The sequence below is a fragment of the Hypanus sabinus genome, chromosome 21 (assembly GCF_030144855.1).
Source record: "Hypanus sabinus isolate sHypSab1 chromosome 21, sHypSab1.hap1, whole genome shotgun sequence".
NCBI lineage: Eukaryota > Metazoa > Chordata > Chondrichthyes > Myliobatiformes > Dasyatidae > Hypanus > Hypanus sabinus.
This window is the reverse complement of record NC_082726.1, coordinates 47,751,944-47,771,624: the sequence shown is the minus strand read 5'-3', so window position 1 is coordinate 47,771,624 and position 19,681 is coordinate 47,751,944. Positions and strand designations below refer to the sequence as shown.

Genomic DNA, 19,681 nt, shown 5'->3' with positions numbered 1-19,681 from the left:
CCAAACATTTCTCATGATCCCTTGTGTCATCATACCCACCACCAGCAGGGTACTCAAGCACAGCTCTCAGTACAGAGCAACAACTCTTCCAACACAAGGGGTCTTTCTGTGATTACCTTCTATTTGCTTCACCCCATCATCCTATTCTCTTTTATTGATATGTTGCCTCATTGAAGCCACTTCCTTGTTCCAAAACATTTAGGCCTTCCTTTCCCATTTTTTGCTCCCATAATACTGTACAGGGTGACCATTACTAGCAACAGAAATAGAATTCTGAAGTGAGATGGTGATAAAGTGCTCAAGTACTGTAGTCAATGAGCTATTGATGGAATGAGATCAATCTCCATATCCTCTGACTACGCCTGCTTCAAATGGGATACCAACTCTCTTCCAAAGAATATGTACACAACGCTGGAAGAACTCAGCAGGTCAGGCAGCATCCGTGAGTAAAGAGTAGCCAACGTTTCGGGCCGAGACCCTTCATCAGGAATGGGGGGGGGGGAGAGAGGGCCGAAGCCCAGTAATAGTGATAGGGGAAGGGGTAGGGCCTAGAGGCGCCAGGTGGAAAACCAATCAGAGGAGAGATAAAGGGGGGAGGGGGAGGGGATAAGCATGAAAGAACTGGAGAGATAAAGAAGCAGAAATTTGAAAGGGGAGAGAGGCAGAGAGGGACCTGGGATAGGGGAAGGGGGAGGAGGAGGGAATTACCGGAAATTGGGAGAGGCCCTACCCCCTCCCCTATCTCTATTACTGGGCTTAGGCCCTCTCTTCCCCCCCATTCCTGATGAAGGGTCTCAGCCCGAAATGTTGGCTACTCTTTTGTCACGGATGCTGCCTGACCTGCTGAGTTCTTCCAGTGTTGTGCATATTCTTTGATCCACAGCATCTGCAGTTGTGTTTTTGTGTTTTAATTCTCTTCCAAATACCTGTAAAGTAACAGGTATTTCCTTCTCTGCCTCTGAAATGCCAAAGTATCTACATTCCATTTGCAATGGAGTCAAGAACATAAGAAGTTCCCCTTCCTATTTGAGGTGAATGGAAACTAGCACTGTTATAAATCTCACTATCAGTTGCAAAATTATTCAGAAAATTATTAGCAGCCTCTCTGCTGGTATGAAAATCATGACTCTCCTCCCTTCAGGCAATCCCTCAGGGCTGAGGAGATCTTGATCTGATCCATTTTGTGCCTTTGCAGATGTCCGATGAAATCTATTTTGGGCTCAGACTGGACAGGAGGTGCTTAACTAATGCGAAGCTGGGTTGCAGGAGATATTTGGGAGCTTTGTGGTCCTTGTGCTATGTACACTTGTTCCTTTGGGATTGTGCAGAGCCTAAGTTTTCAAAGTTTTGCTAGATGCTGCGTCTTGAGTTGCCACTAGTCAGGGATTCCTGCCAGTCAGTAACCTTACTACTTCACCATTCTGCCAAGCAAGCTTCACGAGGATCACTGAAGCATTTTTTTCTGTTCTCCCAATGGGCCCTTGCTATGACAAAGCTTAGAACAGTGACTTGGATATACAAATGATCTAGCCCACCTTTTCAAACTGCTTGGGAGTATGACCAGGGCTTCAAAGCTGGTACAATGGCTTCAGAAAGAATATTGATGCTGGTTCACTTAACCTGCCAAAGAATACAGTAGTATGATTAACAGTGATGACTTCAGTCAGGTATCATTTAAGCTCCTTTTCACACCTTAAGAGGTGACCTTTTAGAAATGCAGACTCAAGAAAGGAATAGTTGAGTAGCCACTTGGACAAGGGGAAAAGGAGTTAGCTAGCACTATGTTCCTCCACAGTTTCAATGCAAGATAGTTTCTGCCCCCCTTCCCAATTCCCTCTTCAATTCTTAACATTACCCACCGCACCAGCATAGAACACTAAGGGCAACATTTTTTAGGCAATTGTCAGTAGTGACCTGATAGAGAATGGAGGCAGGGACAAAATATCTCCCAGGATGTATGCTAGTCCATGAATGCAAGCACTGAAGTTCCACCCAGTTTATGCCAATGACAAAACTTCTCATCTGTAATCCCACACAAAAACTTAACTGCATTCTTCATTCAGATCACATAGTTATGGCCTATTCCTTGTGGTGACTCAACAGGTCAGATTCTCTATTCTCTACAAGAATACTTCAAATTAAAAACTGACTCCGTTCTCACCAGATTTCCATTTAGAGTGGGTGAAGTATTAACATTACACGGATTACATTAACATCACTAGTAATGGTTTATCTACCTTACACTATTGGGTGTAAACCTACAAAAAAAAAAATCGATAAAATAATGGTCTACTTTTTCAATATTACTCCATTGTTTGCAAATTACATTGGGGCCAAGGCTGTGATTGGTTCTACATAAATGGAGATCATTCTTTATGTATTGTGAGTGATACTACATGGAAACTGAACAGATTAAAATGGGAGATAAATGCTGAACAAGTAGGGAGTTATACTGACAGGATTTCTGGAAATTAACTGGAACTCTTCAGGAAGTTGAATCTCAGACCAATTTACCATGCAGTGCTTAACAGTCCACGACATGAGCAAGTGTTTGGTACACCAATCAGATGGATTTGCCAGTTAGTGCAGGCATCTTCTGCCAGGCAGGAAGTGCAAACCATCTAAGTTATGGACAGTTCACAGGAATGGAATCCTGCCTTATCCAAGGATGGACCTGCATAGAAACCAATCTCTGCAAAGCAAGAACCAACAAACAGCAAAGTGATAATCTCCTTCTAGCGATGTGTTAACCAGAAAGAACTACAATCTACAAATCAGTGAATTTGAATGAATCAAGGACAGTGGAAGCAGACGGAACAATTGTCTTTGTTCTTGCCATGAGGAAAGCTGCCATTTTATGAAGAGACTCTGTTCTCCATTTTGTGAGCTAAAGTTGCTTGGCTTGATCAGTGTTTTAATGTAGCACGGCAATGCCTCAGGTAATCTGAACTAGTGATAATTTCCAAATAAGTTATTTGTAAGCTGTTCTTTGGTTGGAAATAACATGCAGCTTTGAGTCCATTGTGGTCTGTATTTGCCTTGCATGATTCAAACTGGTTGCTGATTGAGAACGAAGAGCCATGAATTACTGATTATCACTTGCTGGGAAGAGGCAATAAATGGATGTTGGCCTGGAGCAGAGCCAATAAAAAAAAAGTGTTCAAAGTCAGGCACATGACCAACAGCCAAGAACACTTGAGTGCAATATTTGAATTGGTAAGAAATAAGTATCAAAACAAATGAAGACTGTGATGATTTCAGCTACCGGAGAACAAACATCACGGATGAGGAGGACCCCACAAACACATGGAGATTCAAAATGTGACTGAGGAATGTGGTCAGCATCAGAAACTCCTTTTTAAACTGGTATCATAGCTTCAGCTCTGACTATTCATGGAAGGTCAGGGAAACTTAGTAGGTGTGCCCACAAGTATTGGGTTGTGCAATTTCACGTGTTCTTCCATTGAGGCAATAAAGGTACTTGTCGGTAAATACGGATTCTCTGTGCCTCCCTGTTCAACATTAGAAGGGGTGATTCTTGTTACAGGTGTTAATTTAATATTTTACACCTGGAGGCAGAAATGTACAAGAAGAATGCCAGGAGAGTTTCTGGTTTGAGGTGTTCTCACAAAAGCCAATGAAATCAATATTTTGGGAAAATGGGAAAACTGACCCATTTTGTCATGGAAGCTGCAAATGTATCCATTTAACTGCCACTGAGATGCAATTATACACTCAGTGGCCACTTTACTCGGTACACCCTGAACCTGTTAAACAGGCCACTGAGCGTGTATCATTGGTCTTCTGCTGTTGTAGCCTATCCACTTCAAGATTCGACATGTTGTGTGTTCAGAGATGCTCTTCTGCTCATCACTGTTGTAACGAATGGCTACTTGAGTTACCGTCGCCTTCCTGTCAGCTTGAACCAGTCTGGCCATTTTTCTCTGACCTCTCTCATTAACAAGGCATTTTCACCCACAGAACTGCCACTCACTGGATGTTTTTCATATCAATCTCTATAAACTCTAGAGCAGGGACTCCCAACCATTTTATGCCATGCAGCCATTAACAGAGAGTCCATAGACTCTGGGCTGGATAACACTGCTATGGAAACTGTGTGCAAAAATCCTAACAGATCAGCAATTTCTGTAATACTCAAACCACCCCATCTGGCACCAACAACCATTCCACAATCAGTCACTGTTCTTCCCCATTCTGATGTTTCCTCTAACAACTGAACCTCTTGACATAATCTGCATGTTTTTAATGGACTGAGTTGCTGACACATGATTGGTTAATTATACACTTACATTAACAAGTAGAGGTGTATTTGATAGAAGTAGCCATTGAGTGTATATACGCATTTCTTAAATCTTTAAGCATGCATTGTGGCCAATAAAGTGTTTTAACCGGTAAATGAAGTTACAGAGAGCCCCAGTGTAACAAGAATAATGGAAATTAATCAGAAATTAGTTATTTTTTAAGGCTACATAAATAATGTACTAAAATAAATTGCTTCAAGTGGACTTGGGAATCAAAAAGATTGCAATCTCAGCATTTATATTTGAAACTTGCAACTATCATTTTCACTTATCAGCTTGTCTTTAATAATGCAATTTGTTCTTGGCATTTTTAATCTGGGTGTATCACACCATCAAAAAGATGAAAATTGAGCAGATGTTAGAAAAGATAAAAATGTACATCTGAAATAACATTTTACAGAAGACAACGAAGTTTATGTGAGTGGCAGCCCAAAACATGGGGCTTACATAATTGAAGCCCCAGTAGTTGAATGACTAACCTCAGGGATGTTTAAAAAAAAGCTGCGCAGTACTACAACCTAGGAGTTGTACGGCTGGAGGAAGGAAATTACCGGGAAAGGGATAACACAACAAGAACAAGTACAAAAGTGATACCAAATAGATTAGCGAAATAAACCTATGGAAAAGAAAAAGTAAGCAAAGCAGAAGATGGAATTAAATCTGACCCTGACATTAGTTTTGCCTTAAGGAATTACATACATCAGCTAAGCACAAGAACTGCTTAGCTGGACCAACCACATAAGTACAGTGACAAGGACTCAGTGGCCTGATCTCCTGCATCAATTGACTCACTTCCAACAACCTTATCACCATCTACAAGATGGAATACTCTCCATTTTGCCAGTTTGAGTTCAAGTGCAACACCACTCAGGGACCTCAGTGCCATCAAGGATAAAGCAGTTTACTCAACTGGAACTCCATCTACCAAACCAAAATATTCATTGCTTTCAACACGCATTCAGTGGTTACAATGCATACAATACATTCTCAGACTTACAAACTACTGGAACAACCCCTCCCAAAATGGTCATCTCTACCACTGGTGACAAGGACAGCTGGCGTATTTTAAAAAAACACCATTGCACATTCCGTTCCCACAGCACAGACTACCCAGACTTGGACTTCAATATTGTCGAGGTCTGAATGCAGGAAGCCCCTTTGGCCAAGTGTTCCGAGAACACCAAGTGTTCTGAGATATCGAGGAACCACTTCCTTCAAGGGTAATTAGGGACGTACAAACAAGGGCTACCACTGCCATTGATACCCAGGTCTGGAACAATGAAAAATAACAAAATCAATTGCAAGTCAAAGTAGCATCAAAATCCATCATAGCTAAAATTGGGATTGAAGGCAAGCGAAAATAGAAAATTCTCCGACTGATTATTAATGTCAATTAGCACAAGTAACACGGCATCCACCACACCAGTGTTCACACTTACCCTAGTACTCTTGAACAAGCATTCTAAACTCAAGACCCCATAAACAATCCCTTTCAAATCAAGAAAGAAATACGAGATTGGGACAAAATCCAATGTTCCAATGCAGCTAATGAACATTTGGTTAGAAATGAGACAGCATTATATTTCCGGGAAAGTTAGATACAATGAAAATAAATCTGGATGACAATCTAGTGTCTGTAATCAAAATATTGGAATCAAACTCAGTCAAAACATAATTATTGTGCATTTTACACTCCTGCACACTAACTGGCATTTCCAGTAATCTCTCAGTCTGTTATCCCCCAGTAACAGTTCCACATGTGAGCCACTAAGCACACAATAGAGGCTCCCCGTACCCTATTTATCAAGCTAAGGTTCAAAAACTGCTGGCAGTTGCTCTGTGATAATACCTATCCTCAATTTCCATGCATACCTTTTATTTTACAATATAATACATTTATTGAGCAATATTACCCATGATTAACCAATGTATTTGATTAACCAATGTACCAGAAAACAGTTTCTTCTGTAGTACAAATTTGATTATTGGTTATTATGGAGACAACTGAGATAGACGCTTAATAAAAATAAACAAGGCATAATATGATTCAAGAAAACTTTCTGAAACCCTTCCATTAATTTCCACTTAAAATCAAGGCAACATCTGGAGACAAGTCAGTGAAAAAATAGATATGCCTATTATTGCCAGAAATCCTCTGCCCGTTCCAGAAATATTTAGAAATTCCTGTTTTACAGAAGATTTTGCTGAACATCAAGTCAAATTATGTAACCTGAAAACTAAAAATCATTATGGTTTTATGGCCAAACACTAATACATCATTTAATACACGATCTGCAAGACAAATTGATGAGAAATATTAGCTAAAGTAAAAGGGGATTGTATGCCACATTAGAGACAACTGCAACTATGCATTTAATTTGTTCTCCATAGCATTTGCATATTATGGGTTATGGATCCTGTAATGCTCATCTCAAATGAATCAAATCTGCAAACTCCCCAAGACACATTTTGCTTCACAAGTAACTTAGTCTGATATAAAAGAACTTGCATTTTATTCACCACAAATCAATCCCTGAACATTGCAAAGCACTTTACAAGCAAAACATTTCTGAAGTACAATCACTGTTTATACAGTAATCTGCCAAACTGGAATGACAATTCATTCATTGACCCTTTGAACTACAAACTACATCTTGCACAGGGGACCTGTTTTCATAGCACAATTAATTGATAAATGACTGTCACTGACATGAAGAAGTCTTTGAACGTGTACAAAAATACCCTTGTATATTTACCCACATTGACTGTTTTTTGAAAAAACTTCATTTAGTACCTCTAACACAGCAGTACAGTATTCTTAAAATATATATTTTTTAAAAAACACAGAAGATAGAAATACAAAACCAGAAAATGTTGGGAACACTCTACAGGTCAAGTATGTTAAATGTATGTATGTGGAATGTAAAACTTATTTCAAATCCAAGACAATTCATCAGAACAGGGAAAGGGAGAAAACAAGTTTATTTTCATTAATGGGAGGTGGGAGAGAGATGTGTAGAACTGAGGGAATATCTCTGACAGGGTGAGACCAGATGAGTTAATGAGGTGCTTAGGATGAGATTAAACTTTTCTCAGCATTACTTAATGTAAGCAAGACAGAACAGACATGCCCAACAGGTCACATTACACTTAATTCAGAGCAAAATTAAGAACAAAACACAGTTGGATGTGAGGCAGCAATGTTCAGTTCTCAAATCTATAAAGGGGAGAAAAGTGACAGAAATGGACCAAGAGAATTTGAAGGCAGGGTGTAAGTTGGAGGCAAAGTTGATGAAATTGACAAGTTCATCATGGGTGCATAAAGCAGCACCAATGCAGTTATCAATGTAGCACAGAAAAGGTGAAAATGACAAGTTCAGCATGGGTGCATAAAGCAGCACGAATGCAGCCAGTTGCTCTGGATTTCCAGCAACTAGAGAATCCCTTGTGCTTATGATCAGTTGAGTACTTTCAATTGATTGTTTTTTTTTGCTGTATTCACATCATATTGTACTGAAACCTCGGTTTGATGTTCAAATCGCTGGAATGGGATTTCATTCCATTACCATCAGGATCAGAAGCAAGAGCTACAACTAATTTGTCTTGTACAGAAGATCTCAAGCAAAGAAGCTGCCAAAATGCACCATTAAAAGGTAAAGGCAAACAGAGTACTGGCAAAAATAACTGGAAAACATAATTGGGCTCACGTGCCTGGTGCCTGAGTTCAGGACTTCTGATCTGACCTGCAGAGGAATTTAGAGTGGGAGGAGAAAGTTTCTATAGTCCTATGGGTGCCAACAACTGAGACAGAACAAGGAAAGAGGCTCTGCTTAGGGAATTTGATCAGCTGTAGACCAAACTGAAAAAGAAGAAGAACAAAAGTAATAATCTCTAGATTGCTACCTAAACCATATGCATGTTGACAAAGGTGAATTAGATTTATAGAGCTAAATGTGTGGCTCAGATTGGTGTGGAGTAAGTGGGTTTGAACTCATGGAACATTAGCACCTGAACAGGGGCAATAGGAGAGTTCTGATGAGATGGGCTCCACCTGAATCACGTTTGGACCAAGATCCTGGCAAAGAGCATAATTAAGGCTCTGGACTGGGCTTCAAACTAATGTTACGTACTCGTGACACGTGACAGTGGTACTCTTGTCACGTGACTGGGGTTGAAGCTATACTGGACTTGAGGTAATGGTCTTGTGATGGTGGAGTGACATCATTTTCCTGCCAGTAGAGATCATGTGATAGGTTTTCTTTACAGGGTATAAAAGGAGGACCCCTCCCTGTGAGGAGGGGCAGTTCGTGGCTGGATTTGCCATGTTGACTTCATGCCACTGTGTGATTTAATGTGATGACACAGTTTAGTTGAAAGATGAAGTTTTATCTAATGCCTAAAGTTTAAAAGGTCATTGCCAGCAGTTTCTTTACAATACTGCTAGTTGAGAATCAGTGTAGAGTGAAGATCGGAGTTCGGGAGTTAAAGATCGAGGAGAATTGATTTCGGCGGTGCAACAGGTTCGACCTTGTTTGATCCTTATTCGGAAGGAATTCGGCGACTGTTCTCGTGTTAATCTCGTGTTAACCTGTGAAGGAAAGACAGTTTGGTCTTATTTGTAACTATTGTAAGAAGCCTGGCCATGGAATAGCTAACTGTTTCAGATTGAAAAAGAAAGAGAAGGAAGTAGTTCCAGATGCTTCTGTGCAACATACTGAAGCACCTGTAAAATTACAGGGTTCGATAAACACAAATGAGGTTTTGTTGGAGTTTGACCAAGTTAGAAAGGGATATAATCATTTTATAACTGAAGGGTTTGTATCCTTGAAAAAGGGTCTACTCTGGTGCCAATAAAAATCCTTAGGAATACTGGAGCTTCTCAATCACTGATGTTAGACAGTGTGTTGAAGTTTAATGAAGAGTCTGATACTGGTGAGGTAAATTATATAAAAGGTGTTGGGAGTGATTTTATGCCTGTACATTTACATAAAGTAAATTTAAAGTCAGGGTTAGTTACAGGATTTGTTAAAATAGGATTACAGCATAGCTTACCTGTGAAGGATATTTCTTTATTGTTAGTTAATGACTTGGCAGGTGGACAAGTTTTTGCTGAAGTGCATTTGACAATGGAGTCTGAGGAACCAGAGATGAATTCTAACACAGATTCTTCCAGTGTTGTGACTAGAGCTATGGCTAAAAAGATTGATGCGCAGAATGAGGTTGTTACTCATGACTGTTCAACTCAGGATTCGAGTTTTGAGAATGTGTCAGAGACTTTCTTACCTTCATTGTTTGAACAAGATTCTTGGAGTAAGTCTGATTATGAAGATTTATCTCTGTCTCGGAAGGAGATGATAGCAGAGCAGAATAGAGATCCTGAGATTATAAAATTAAGAGAACAAGCTTTACTAGATAGTGAAATTGAGAAGGAGCCAGTAGGATATTACTTGGAAAAAGGAGTGTTGATGAGGAAGTGGAGATCGCCTACAATTCCTGCAAGTGAGGATTGGAATGTTGTTTACCAGGTAGTTGTCCCTAAAGTTTATTGAAATGAGATTTTGACTTTAGCTCATAGTGTGCCTTTAGGTGGACATCAAGGGGTAAAGAAAACTGTGGACAAGATTTAAAAACATTTTTACTGGCCTGGTCTAAGAAAAGATGTGGCGATGTTTTGTAAAATGTGTCATACTTGTCAAATTGCGGGTAAACCAAATCAAGTTACACCAGTGGCTCCATTACAACCTATTCCAGCATTTAGTGAACCATTTTCTAAAGTTATTGTAGATTGTGTTGGTCCATTACCAAAGACAAAAACTGGTTATCAGTATTTGTAGACTATCATGTGTACTTTGTCTAGGTTTCCAGAGGCAGTACCACTTAGGAATATAAAAGCTAAAACTGTGACAAAGGCCCTTATAAAATTCTTTACTTATTTTGGATTACCTAAGGAGAAACAAACTGATCAAGGCAATAATTTTATGTCTGGATTGTTTCAACAGATAGTTTATAAATTGGGAGCTAAGCAAATCACTTCATCTGCATACCATCCTGAGTTGCAAGGTGCCTTGGAGAGGTTTCATTCTACCCTCAAGAATATGATTAGGACATATTGTGTGGAAAATGAAAATGATTGGGATGAGGGTATAAACTTACTTTTATTTGCAGTAAGGGAATCGGTACAGGAATCTTTAGGTTTCAGTCCATTTGAACTTGTGTTTGGGCATAGAGTTAGAGGACCTTTAGCCTTATTAAAAGAATAGTAGACTAGTAAGGAAATACACACTAATTTGTTGGACTATGTTTTGAAATTTAAGGACAGGTTACATAAAGCTTGTAGCTTAGCCAAGGAAAATTTAAAATTGGCTCAGGAGAAAATGAAAACTTGGTATGATAAAGAAGCTAGGATGAGGATGTTTAAGTCTGGAGATAAGGTGTTGGTCCTTTTCCCAGTGCAAACGAATCCTTTACAAGCTAGATTTCATGGTCCTTATGAAATTGTGTCTAAAATCAATGATGTGGATTACGTGATAAAAACTCCAGATCATAGAAGGTCAACACAACTTTGCCATATAAATATGATAAAACCATATTTTGGGAAACAATCTGATACTGTGACTGTTGTGGGTTAGTGAGAATGAGTTTCATTTAACTAGGAACATGATAGATGATTCATCTGAATTTCATTCTAAATCCAACATTGTTTCTGTTAGGTTATCAAATTCAACCATTCTGGAAAATATTGATGAGAAATTAGTACATTTACAGCTAGAGCAGAAACAACAGATGAAGGTATTACTTTTTAAATATAAGGATTTGTTTCCAGATGTTCCGAGAAGGACTACTATAGCTTCACATGATGTGGATGTTGGTGATGCCAAACCTATTAAACAACACCCATATAGGATGAACATAAAAAATGTGAACTTGCTGACAAAGAAATTGAATATATGTTAGAGAATAATATTATTAAATCTTCTAACTCGAATTGGAGTTCACCCTGTGTTATGGTGCCAAAACCAGATGGTAGTATTAGGTTTTGTACGGACTATAGGAAGGTGAATGCTGTAACGAAAACAGATGCATATCCAATTCCTAGAGTAGATGATTGTGTAGATAAAGTTGGAAAAGCAAAGTTCCTTACAAAGATTGATTTATTGAAAGAGTATTGGTGTGTTCCATTAACGGACAGAGGTAGAGAGATTTCTGCATTTGTAACTCCATCTGGGTTATATGAATATAATGTTCTTCCATTTGGGATGAAGAATGCCCTAGGTACTTTCCAGAGGATGATTAACTTTATGATTCAGGGATTGAAAGATACTGATGCTTATATTGATGATTTAGTGACAGGAAATGATACTTGGGAAGCACACATTATTGCGGTGGAGAAATTGTTTGAAAGGCTTTCAAAAGCTAACTTAACTATTAATTTAGCTAAGAGTGAATTTGGACATGCCACTGTGACTTACCTTGGTTATGTTGTGGGTCAAGGTAAGGTAGCTCCTGTTCAGGCAAAAGTTCAGGCAATTTTAGAGATTCCCACTCCAACGGGAAAAAAACTCTCAGAAGATTCTTGGGAATGGTAGGATATTATCGAAAATTTTGTAAGAATTTTGCTAACTAATCTTTTGCAGAAGAATGTGAAGTTTGTGTGGACAGTGCCTTATCAAGAAGCATTTGAAAAATTGAAAACAACGATATGTCAGCAACCTGTGCTTAAGGCACCTGACTTTGAAAAACCTTTTTCATTTGCTGTAGTTGCTAGTGATGAGGCTGCAGGAGCAGTATTAATGCAAAGGAATGAGGGTGATGAGGTTGATCATCCAGTAGCTTAGTTTTCTAAGAAATTTAATAAGCATCAAAGAAACTATTCGACAATAGAGAAGGAATTGTTATCTCTTGTTTTAGCTTTAGAATATTTTGAGATATATGTTGGTACAACTCAAAAACCACTTATTGTTTACACTGATCATAATCCGTTAGTTTTTCTGAGTAAGATGAAAAACAAAAACAGAAGATTATTAAATTGGAGTTTGATGTTACAAGAGTACAATATTGTGATAACTCATATTAAAGGTAAAGATAATGTGGTTGCTGATTGTCTATCTCGACCTTGAATGTACAATGTAATTTTTTTTATGGAGTGTTTTTTTTCAATTGTAACTCCTACTGTATTGTGAGTTGTAAGATGTTATATGATGGTATTCTATATTGTGTATGTTATAAAATTTATATATTTGTTTATCTTGTAAATACTTTTTGAAATTTTTGTTCTTGTCAGACCAAAAATGTTTTTTTTGGAGGGAGGTGTTACGTACTAGTGACACGCGACAGTGGTACACTTGTCACGTGACTGGGGTTGAAGCTATACTGGACTTGAGGTAATGGTCTTGTGATGGTGGAGTGACATCATTTTCCCGCCAGTAGAGGTCATGTGACAGGTTTTCTTTACAGGGTATAAAAGGAGGACCCCTCCCTGTGAGGAGGGGCAGTTCGTGGCTGGATTTGCCATGTTGACTTCATGCCACTGCGTGATTTAATGTGATGACGCAGTTTAGTTGAAAGATGAGGTTTTATCTAATGCCTAAAGTTTAAAAGGTCATTGCCAGCAGTTTCTTTACAATACTGCTAGTTGAGAATCAGTGGAGAGTGAAGATCGGAGTTCGGGAGTTAAAGATCGAGGAGAATCGACTTCGACGGTGAAACAGGTTCAACCTTGTTTGATCCTTATTCGGAAGGAATTCGGCGACTGTTCTCGTGTTAATCCCTGTGAAATAGCAGAAAGGATTGAGGACAGTGTTGTAAAGGAAAGGTCAGTGCCTTTAAACCGTTCCGTTTCGTGAATGCTTCGTGGGAAAAAGTTCGATCTTGGGAACCGAAGCAACACGACGTGAAAGAGAATTTAAATCGTCTTAAAAAGTCTCTCCCTTAAATGGACTGTGAGCATTTTGAACTTTTGGCAATACTACTTTAAAGAACTGTTTTTGCAACATCGCTTTAAGAACTATTTAAACTTCATTGCTTTAAGAACTGTTTAAGCTGCCGCACAGCAGCTGATTTCCAGTTACGTTAGTGATTTGTTTTACATTTGGGGGGTTTGTTTTCAGTGTTTAATAAACGTGTTATTTGCTATAAAAACCTCTGCCTAACTCATATATTTATTGTTGCCTGAATCCGTAACACAAAATAGTGTGTGTGTGTGTGGGGGGGGGGGGGGAGAAGAAAGAGGTTAAATAAAAGGCAAAGAAAGTGCAGGAGAGGCTATCAAAGTCTCCAGAATTTAAGAAAATACTAAGGCAGGAAGAAAAGGATAAGAATTTAACTTCAGGTAACATGGACACAAATTAGAGAAGAGAGGTGGTCAATACAGGAAAGAAAGTGTTGTATTTGAATGCAGACAGTCTGAAACAAGGTAGATGAACTTACAGCATGGTTAGAAATTGACTGGTACAACATAGGCATCATAGCGCCATGGTTTAAAGATCATAAAACATCCAAGAATACAAATTTGACTGAAAAGATGGGCAAGTAGGAGTAGGGTTGCTCTGTTGGTAAAAAAAAAGACATGTTATATGGTTATATGGAAATCAAATCCTCAGCATGTAACACAGGAATAGAAGATGTAGAATCTTTGTAGGTAGAGTTAAAGACTGCAAGAGTAAAAATCCCTAATGGGAATTATATATGGGCTTCTGAATAATAGCTAGGATGTGTGGTACAAATTACAACAGGAGGTAGAAAAGCCATGCAAGAAAGACAACGTCATGATTGTCATGGGGTCTTGAACATGCAGGCAGAAAGGGAAGATTCAAGTTGGCACTGGAATGCAAGAGAAGAAATTTCTAGAATATCTAGGAAACAGCTTTTTAGAGCAGCTTGTGGTCGAGCTCAGTGGGGTAAAGACAATTCTGGATTTGATGTGTAATCAGCCAGAAATGATTAGTGAGCTTAAGTAAAGGAGATAGTGATAATATGAAATAGTTCACCCTGCAATTTGAGGGAGAAAATAAAATCAGATGCATCAGTATGCATCAGTTTGCATTTCAGAAAGTTATTGCCCAGATTAACTAACAATTCTTAGCTCTTAGTGTTTAATTTTATCATATATCAGGATTTCTAGTAGTTTACCAAGAAATGTCATATGGAAATATTAGTCTCTGCTCCTGTTTTTACACAACTAATTGCACTGTACACAAAAAAAAACAGTGAAAATGACAACATAGAAACAAAATAAAATTAACCAAAGTGTTACATGGCCTATAACAAACTAACTCTCTCCTTCTTGATCAGTTAATAGGCCTTTTGGGAAGTATCCACATTTCTCCACTAGAACTTAACTGCTGAGTTAAACTTGGCGCTGAAAAGATTTTAACAGCTCACTTCCAAGTTACAGCCAGAAAACAAAGTTAGCTTTCAAGTTCTTCATCCACAATCGAAAAACAAAGCAGATGATGGAAATTCAAGGTACAAAAAAAAACAAACAGAAAATTCTGGGAACATCCAAGTCAGACAATTTTGACAAAAAGTTACTAACTTGATACATTAACTCCAGTTCTTGTTCACAGATACTGCTCGAGTTGTTGGTTATTTCCCGTATTTTCTACTTTTAATTCTTTGCTCACAATGATCAACAGCTTGTTCGAATCAAGGTTAGAGAATACCAAAACTGAATGATATATTTTAGAACCACACAAATTGCATATTGTTTACATTTTAACATATTTTGCATAGACTCATTAAGTAACATAATCCATGCCTCAGTTCAATCTCATTCCTTGTCTAATCAGAGTTTCTCAAATTACCAGTCTCAGCGTCTTCCTTCATTATGTCACCCAACTACAAAATTCTTCTCCGTTGACTGGAAAATTCTAAACCTCAAGCCATGAGGGCAGGCAAAACTATACAAACCAGACTAAACTGCAGCTCCCACCGATCTGCCCAGGCAACTTCTGTTGAACATTAACCAACAAGTAACAAATAACTTGCATAATCTGATGCACTATTTAGACAAAAATATTAATTCATCTACTGAATTTCTCCAGCAGCTTATTTGTTCCTCCATTATCTGTACACTCATTCTACAGGAACAGATCAGAGGAATATTTCTGTGAATTTCATCTCCAATTTATAAAGGTTGTCTGTTTACATGTGCCCATCATTCTCCTTTCACTTATCTCCATGTATACTTCCTGCTGGATTATTGAAAAACATTGACAGATGCAGTAGCCAAAGTAGATGGGACACATTACTACTCATTCTTTGACCTTTGGGATGAGGAATATTGGTTGAGATTATGTACAGTGTTTTGAACACTGTTTCGTTTAGCTGTATACATGTGAATGGTTGAATAACAAACTTGAACTTGACACTGGTCAGGTCATTCCCTTTTACTTCCACAAGGGCCATAAAGAACTCTCACAAACAACTGAAGAACAGCTGAAGATTAAGATCTCATCTGAAGAACAATCTCAGCAAGACTGCAGCAATCCCACAACATTGCAGTTTTAACCTACTACATCTCAACACAATAGCAATTTTTAAAAAATTAGCTGGTTTTAAAAGAAAAGCAGCAAATACTCACCAACAGAGACATTTTCATAGATTAAAATATATTGATCAAAGTAGTAATTCAAGAAATAAGGTAGCTGATTGTACGTCTGACCTGCAATGAAGAAAACATTAACATGAATTATCATCAGGACTGGTTCTTCTGCCGAGTTTTGTTTTATAAATAAATTAATTAGCTAAAGCTCAATGCATAGCTAAACCATTGTAACTCAAGACAAATATATTGTAGATGCTGGAAGTTTGAGCAACAAACAATCTGCTGGAAGAACTCAGTTGGTTAAGTAGCAATCAGTTGGGGCGGGGGGAAGAGGAGGGATTGACAAAATTTCAGGTCAAAGCCCTGTTTTGAAACAACTCCTTCTTTCCTCCCACCAACGCTGCTTGATCCGCAGCGTTTCTCCAGCAGATTGTGTAGCTCCAACCACAATTCAAGCCTCATTTTGCTCAATATCCAAATAAATCTTAATTCCATCACACTATTCATAACAAACTGACTGGTTATGACAATGAGATCAGCATATGGCTCAGCAGCTAGTGGCATTCAATGCTGACGCAAGGTGCTACCTCTGTGTAAGTTCTCCCTGTGACCACATATTTCCCCTGGAGGCTCTAGCTTCTGTCCAAAAATGCGCTGGTTAATTGGCTACCTTAAATTTCCTTCAGGAGGTTGGAAGGAGTATCAAGGTGGAGTTGATGAGCACAAAAGAGAATGAGTTACAGGACAACAGGAGAGTGGGAATATGATAGGATTACTCAGACCTGATAGATTCAATGAGCTAAAGTCAAACACAAAAAGTACAGGAGGAACTCAGCAAGTCGGGCAGCGTCAAAAGAATAAAGAGTCAATGTTTCCAGCTAAGACCCTTCATCAGGACCTGCTGATTTCCTCCAGTATTTTTGGCATTACTCTCAATTTCCAGCATCTGCAGAACCTCTTGTGTTTAAAATTCAATGGGCTGAATGACTTCCTAACACGTAACAAAATATGAATGAAACATTGTGAAAAGTAGACTCACCAAGATAAACAAATGATCAACATTTATATTAATTCTTTCACAATATCCTGATGTCTCAAACAAGTATGCATTCAATAGAGTGTGTTAGAACGACTGGACTGTCAGCTAGATTTCTGATGCATTGATCCAGACAGTAGTTCAAATTCCTCAACTGCAACGAAGAAATTCAAAAATGAAGTCATTATATCAATCTGGAACGTAACAAAAAGCATACCTTGGTTACCACAAAGCTACCAGGATGGTGAACTAAATGGGCTTTTGTGTCAATGCTTATGGCAGAAGATCACCAATCTTTATCTAGTTTGGCATACATGTGACTCTAGACCAAATTAGTTAATTATTAATTCCATCCTTTGCTGGAACAATGGAAAGTGAAATGTCAATTCTGCTGGTGATTTTCACATTCCGTGAACAAATTCAAAAGGAATTTCAAGAGATAAAAACAATTACCAAGGCTCCACATATACATACGCACCTGAGGAAAGAGCCTCAGTATAAATATTTAACTGAAAGTCAGCATCTTGCACTAACCAAATATAGGGGATTAACTTATGTTTGTGTATGGGACTAGCACACCAGTCTGAAGGGCCCTTCCAGCTTCAGGCCAATCCCCAACCAGCACAATAATACTATCTGGGGGAAGTTTGCTTTGGTTACTAAACGACCTACATGACAACCAAGACTTGAACATGGAAGTACTTTGATGCCTGTGAACCACTTGGAGAACTCTGAAGTAACTAGGAAATACAAGTAGCTCTTTTGCTAACTGTTAGAGCACCAGACATCAACGTGATTGCAGAGAACTTCAAACCACAAGGTCCAACACCTTGTGCCTAGGTTAAGAAACAGCACCGTAGCATGCTTCATACCTCCAACTTTGTCTGGGTGCATTTCGGACATTATGCATATGATATTTTTTTCCTCCCATATCCCAAAGATGTCCAAGCTGACAGGTTAACTGATCACTGTAGATGATTAGTAGCAGAGTCTGGGAAAAGTATATGGGAACGCAGAGAAGTGCTTGTTGTTTGGCATGGAATCAAAGGACTGAAGAGTCTTGTTTCCATGAGGCTTGACAAATATTTCAATTCTGGCAAGTGGTCTCCACTTTACGCTAAGAAATTCTGGAAATGTTTATTCCCCACTTAAATTTAAAGCAAAATAAAAGATTTGGGAAGTGTAATTAAATAATACATCAACATAAAATTGGACAAAAAGATGCTATTTTGATTATATTATGCAGCTTATAGCTTCCTACACAAGAAAAGCGACTCAGGAATCAGTAATGTAGAAAATAACATTTGACCCCTGTCACTCAATGCATCTCAGTTCACTGAACCGTCACTATATAATTACACTTCTTTTCACTTGATTGAATACTAATGATTTTTCAAGCTATCATACATCAGCCCTTAAAGTATTCAACAGTAAGCAAAGTAGAAAGCCTAGCATTTGTTCTAAGATACACTCACTATGAGGCTGCACAAGGAGGGGCAACATTTTGTCCTTTTGCTACAATGGAGGAGAGCATTTTTCACTCTAAGACTGCTCAGATGCAGGTCTGTTCAGCACAAGTCTGAAAGCCATTTGCTCGCTTACAGCCCGTAATCAAATCATCGGAAATGCAGATCAATTCACTCAACTTTGGACTGTGTTAATCTCACTGTCCTAGAAAGCTCATCTTTCAAGCTTTACCTGTGGGGCTCTGTTCCATGTAGTAACTTCAAGACATACAACAGTTAATTATTCTAATACCAGTCATCAACCACAGGATGTAGTTGTTTTTAATATTTTCAAACATAAATCAAAATCCTGAAGCGTTTTGACAGTAAACACAGAGTGAGCATTTCCATTAGAAGAAATAGTTACAACCCCTTAACCCAGATAAAATGGAAATACAAGTTAAAACTCTAATTCATCATCATTACAATCTGATTGGTGCAGATCACAAAAAATTCTAATTATCAACAGGTGAACTGTTTCTTTCTTTAAAAAAAAATTATAGGACACTCCATAGAAAAAGCAAAGTCTCAGTAAGTTAGAAATACTGTCAGAGATCACAAAGAGTACAGAGCTTAGTGAGACTATTATTTTTCTCACCCAGAGAGTGGTTTGTATACAAAATGAGCAGTCAGAGGAAATGGTTGAAGCAGATACATTAACATTTAAGATAATAAGCCAAGTACATGGATTGGAAAGTTTTAGAGGGATATGGACCAAATGCTGGCAAATGGGACTACTGCAGATGAGGATCTTATGAACATGAATTAGTTGCGCCAAAGAATCAGAATCCGGTTTATTATCAGTGACGTATGTTGTGAAATTTGTTGCTTTACAGCAGCAGCAGGGTAAAACAAGGTTACAATAACAAATAGCAAAAGAAGTGCAAAAACAGAGCAAAATAGTGAGGAAGTGTTTCTACGTTGTGTAACTCTATGATCAATATTATCTTGCAAGACAATCATGCCTTAATTTATGAACATTCCATTTATAAATTTGCACCATAACATCCCTAACTCTGATCACTCTCTGGACATGGCATATACTGTACAATGCATTTCACTCAGTCTTCCTGACTTCTGAAGTTTTGTTTCATCATGCGTTTTCCAGAATTGAATCCCTTCAAGGGATTAGTGTAATTAATTTTACAAAGTAAAGATTTTATTGAAGTCCTGATTATTAGTGAGGTTATAAAAAGTCCATTAGATTTGTTCTGACCTGAAACTAATTATTTTTCCCCCAGGTCCACCTGATCCAAATTAACTCAGATTTGGG

General features: G+C 38.3%; 1 protein-coding gene across 1 annotated transcript in view; it reads right to left on the bottom strand.

Annotated features, from left to right (window-relative positions):
• Nucleotides 1–19,681, bottom strand: part of cdh23 (cadherin-related 23) — a 1,109,092-nt gene that overhangs the window by 1,046,465 nt on the left and 42,946 nt on the right. Inside the window, exon 4 of the mRNA XM_059946450.1 lies at nucleotides 15,904–15,984. Coding sequence (XP_059802433.1) covers nucleotides 15,904–15,984 — 81 coding nt within the window. The remainder of the gene's footprint in view (nucleotides 1–15,903; nucleotides 15,985–19,681) is intronic.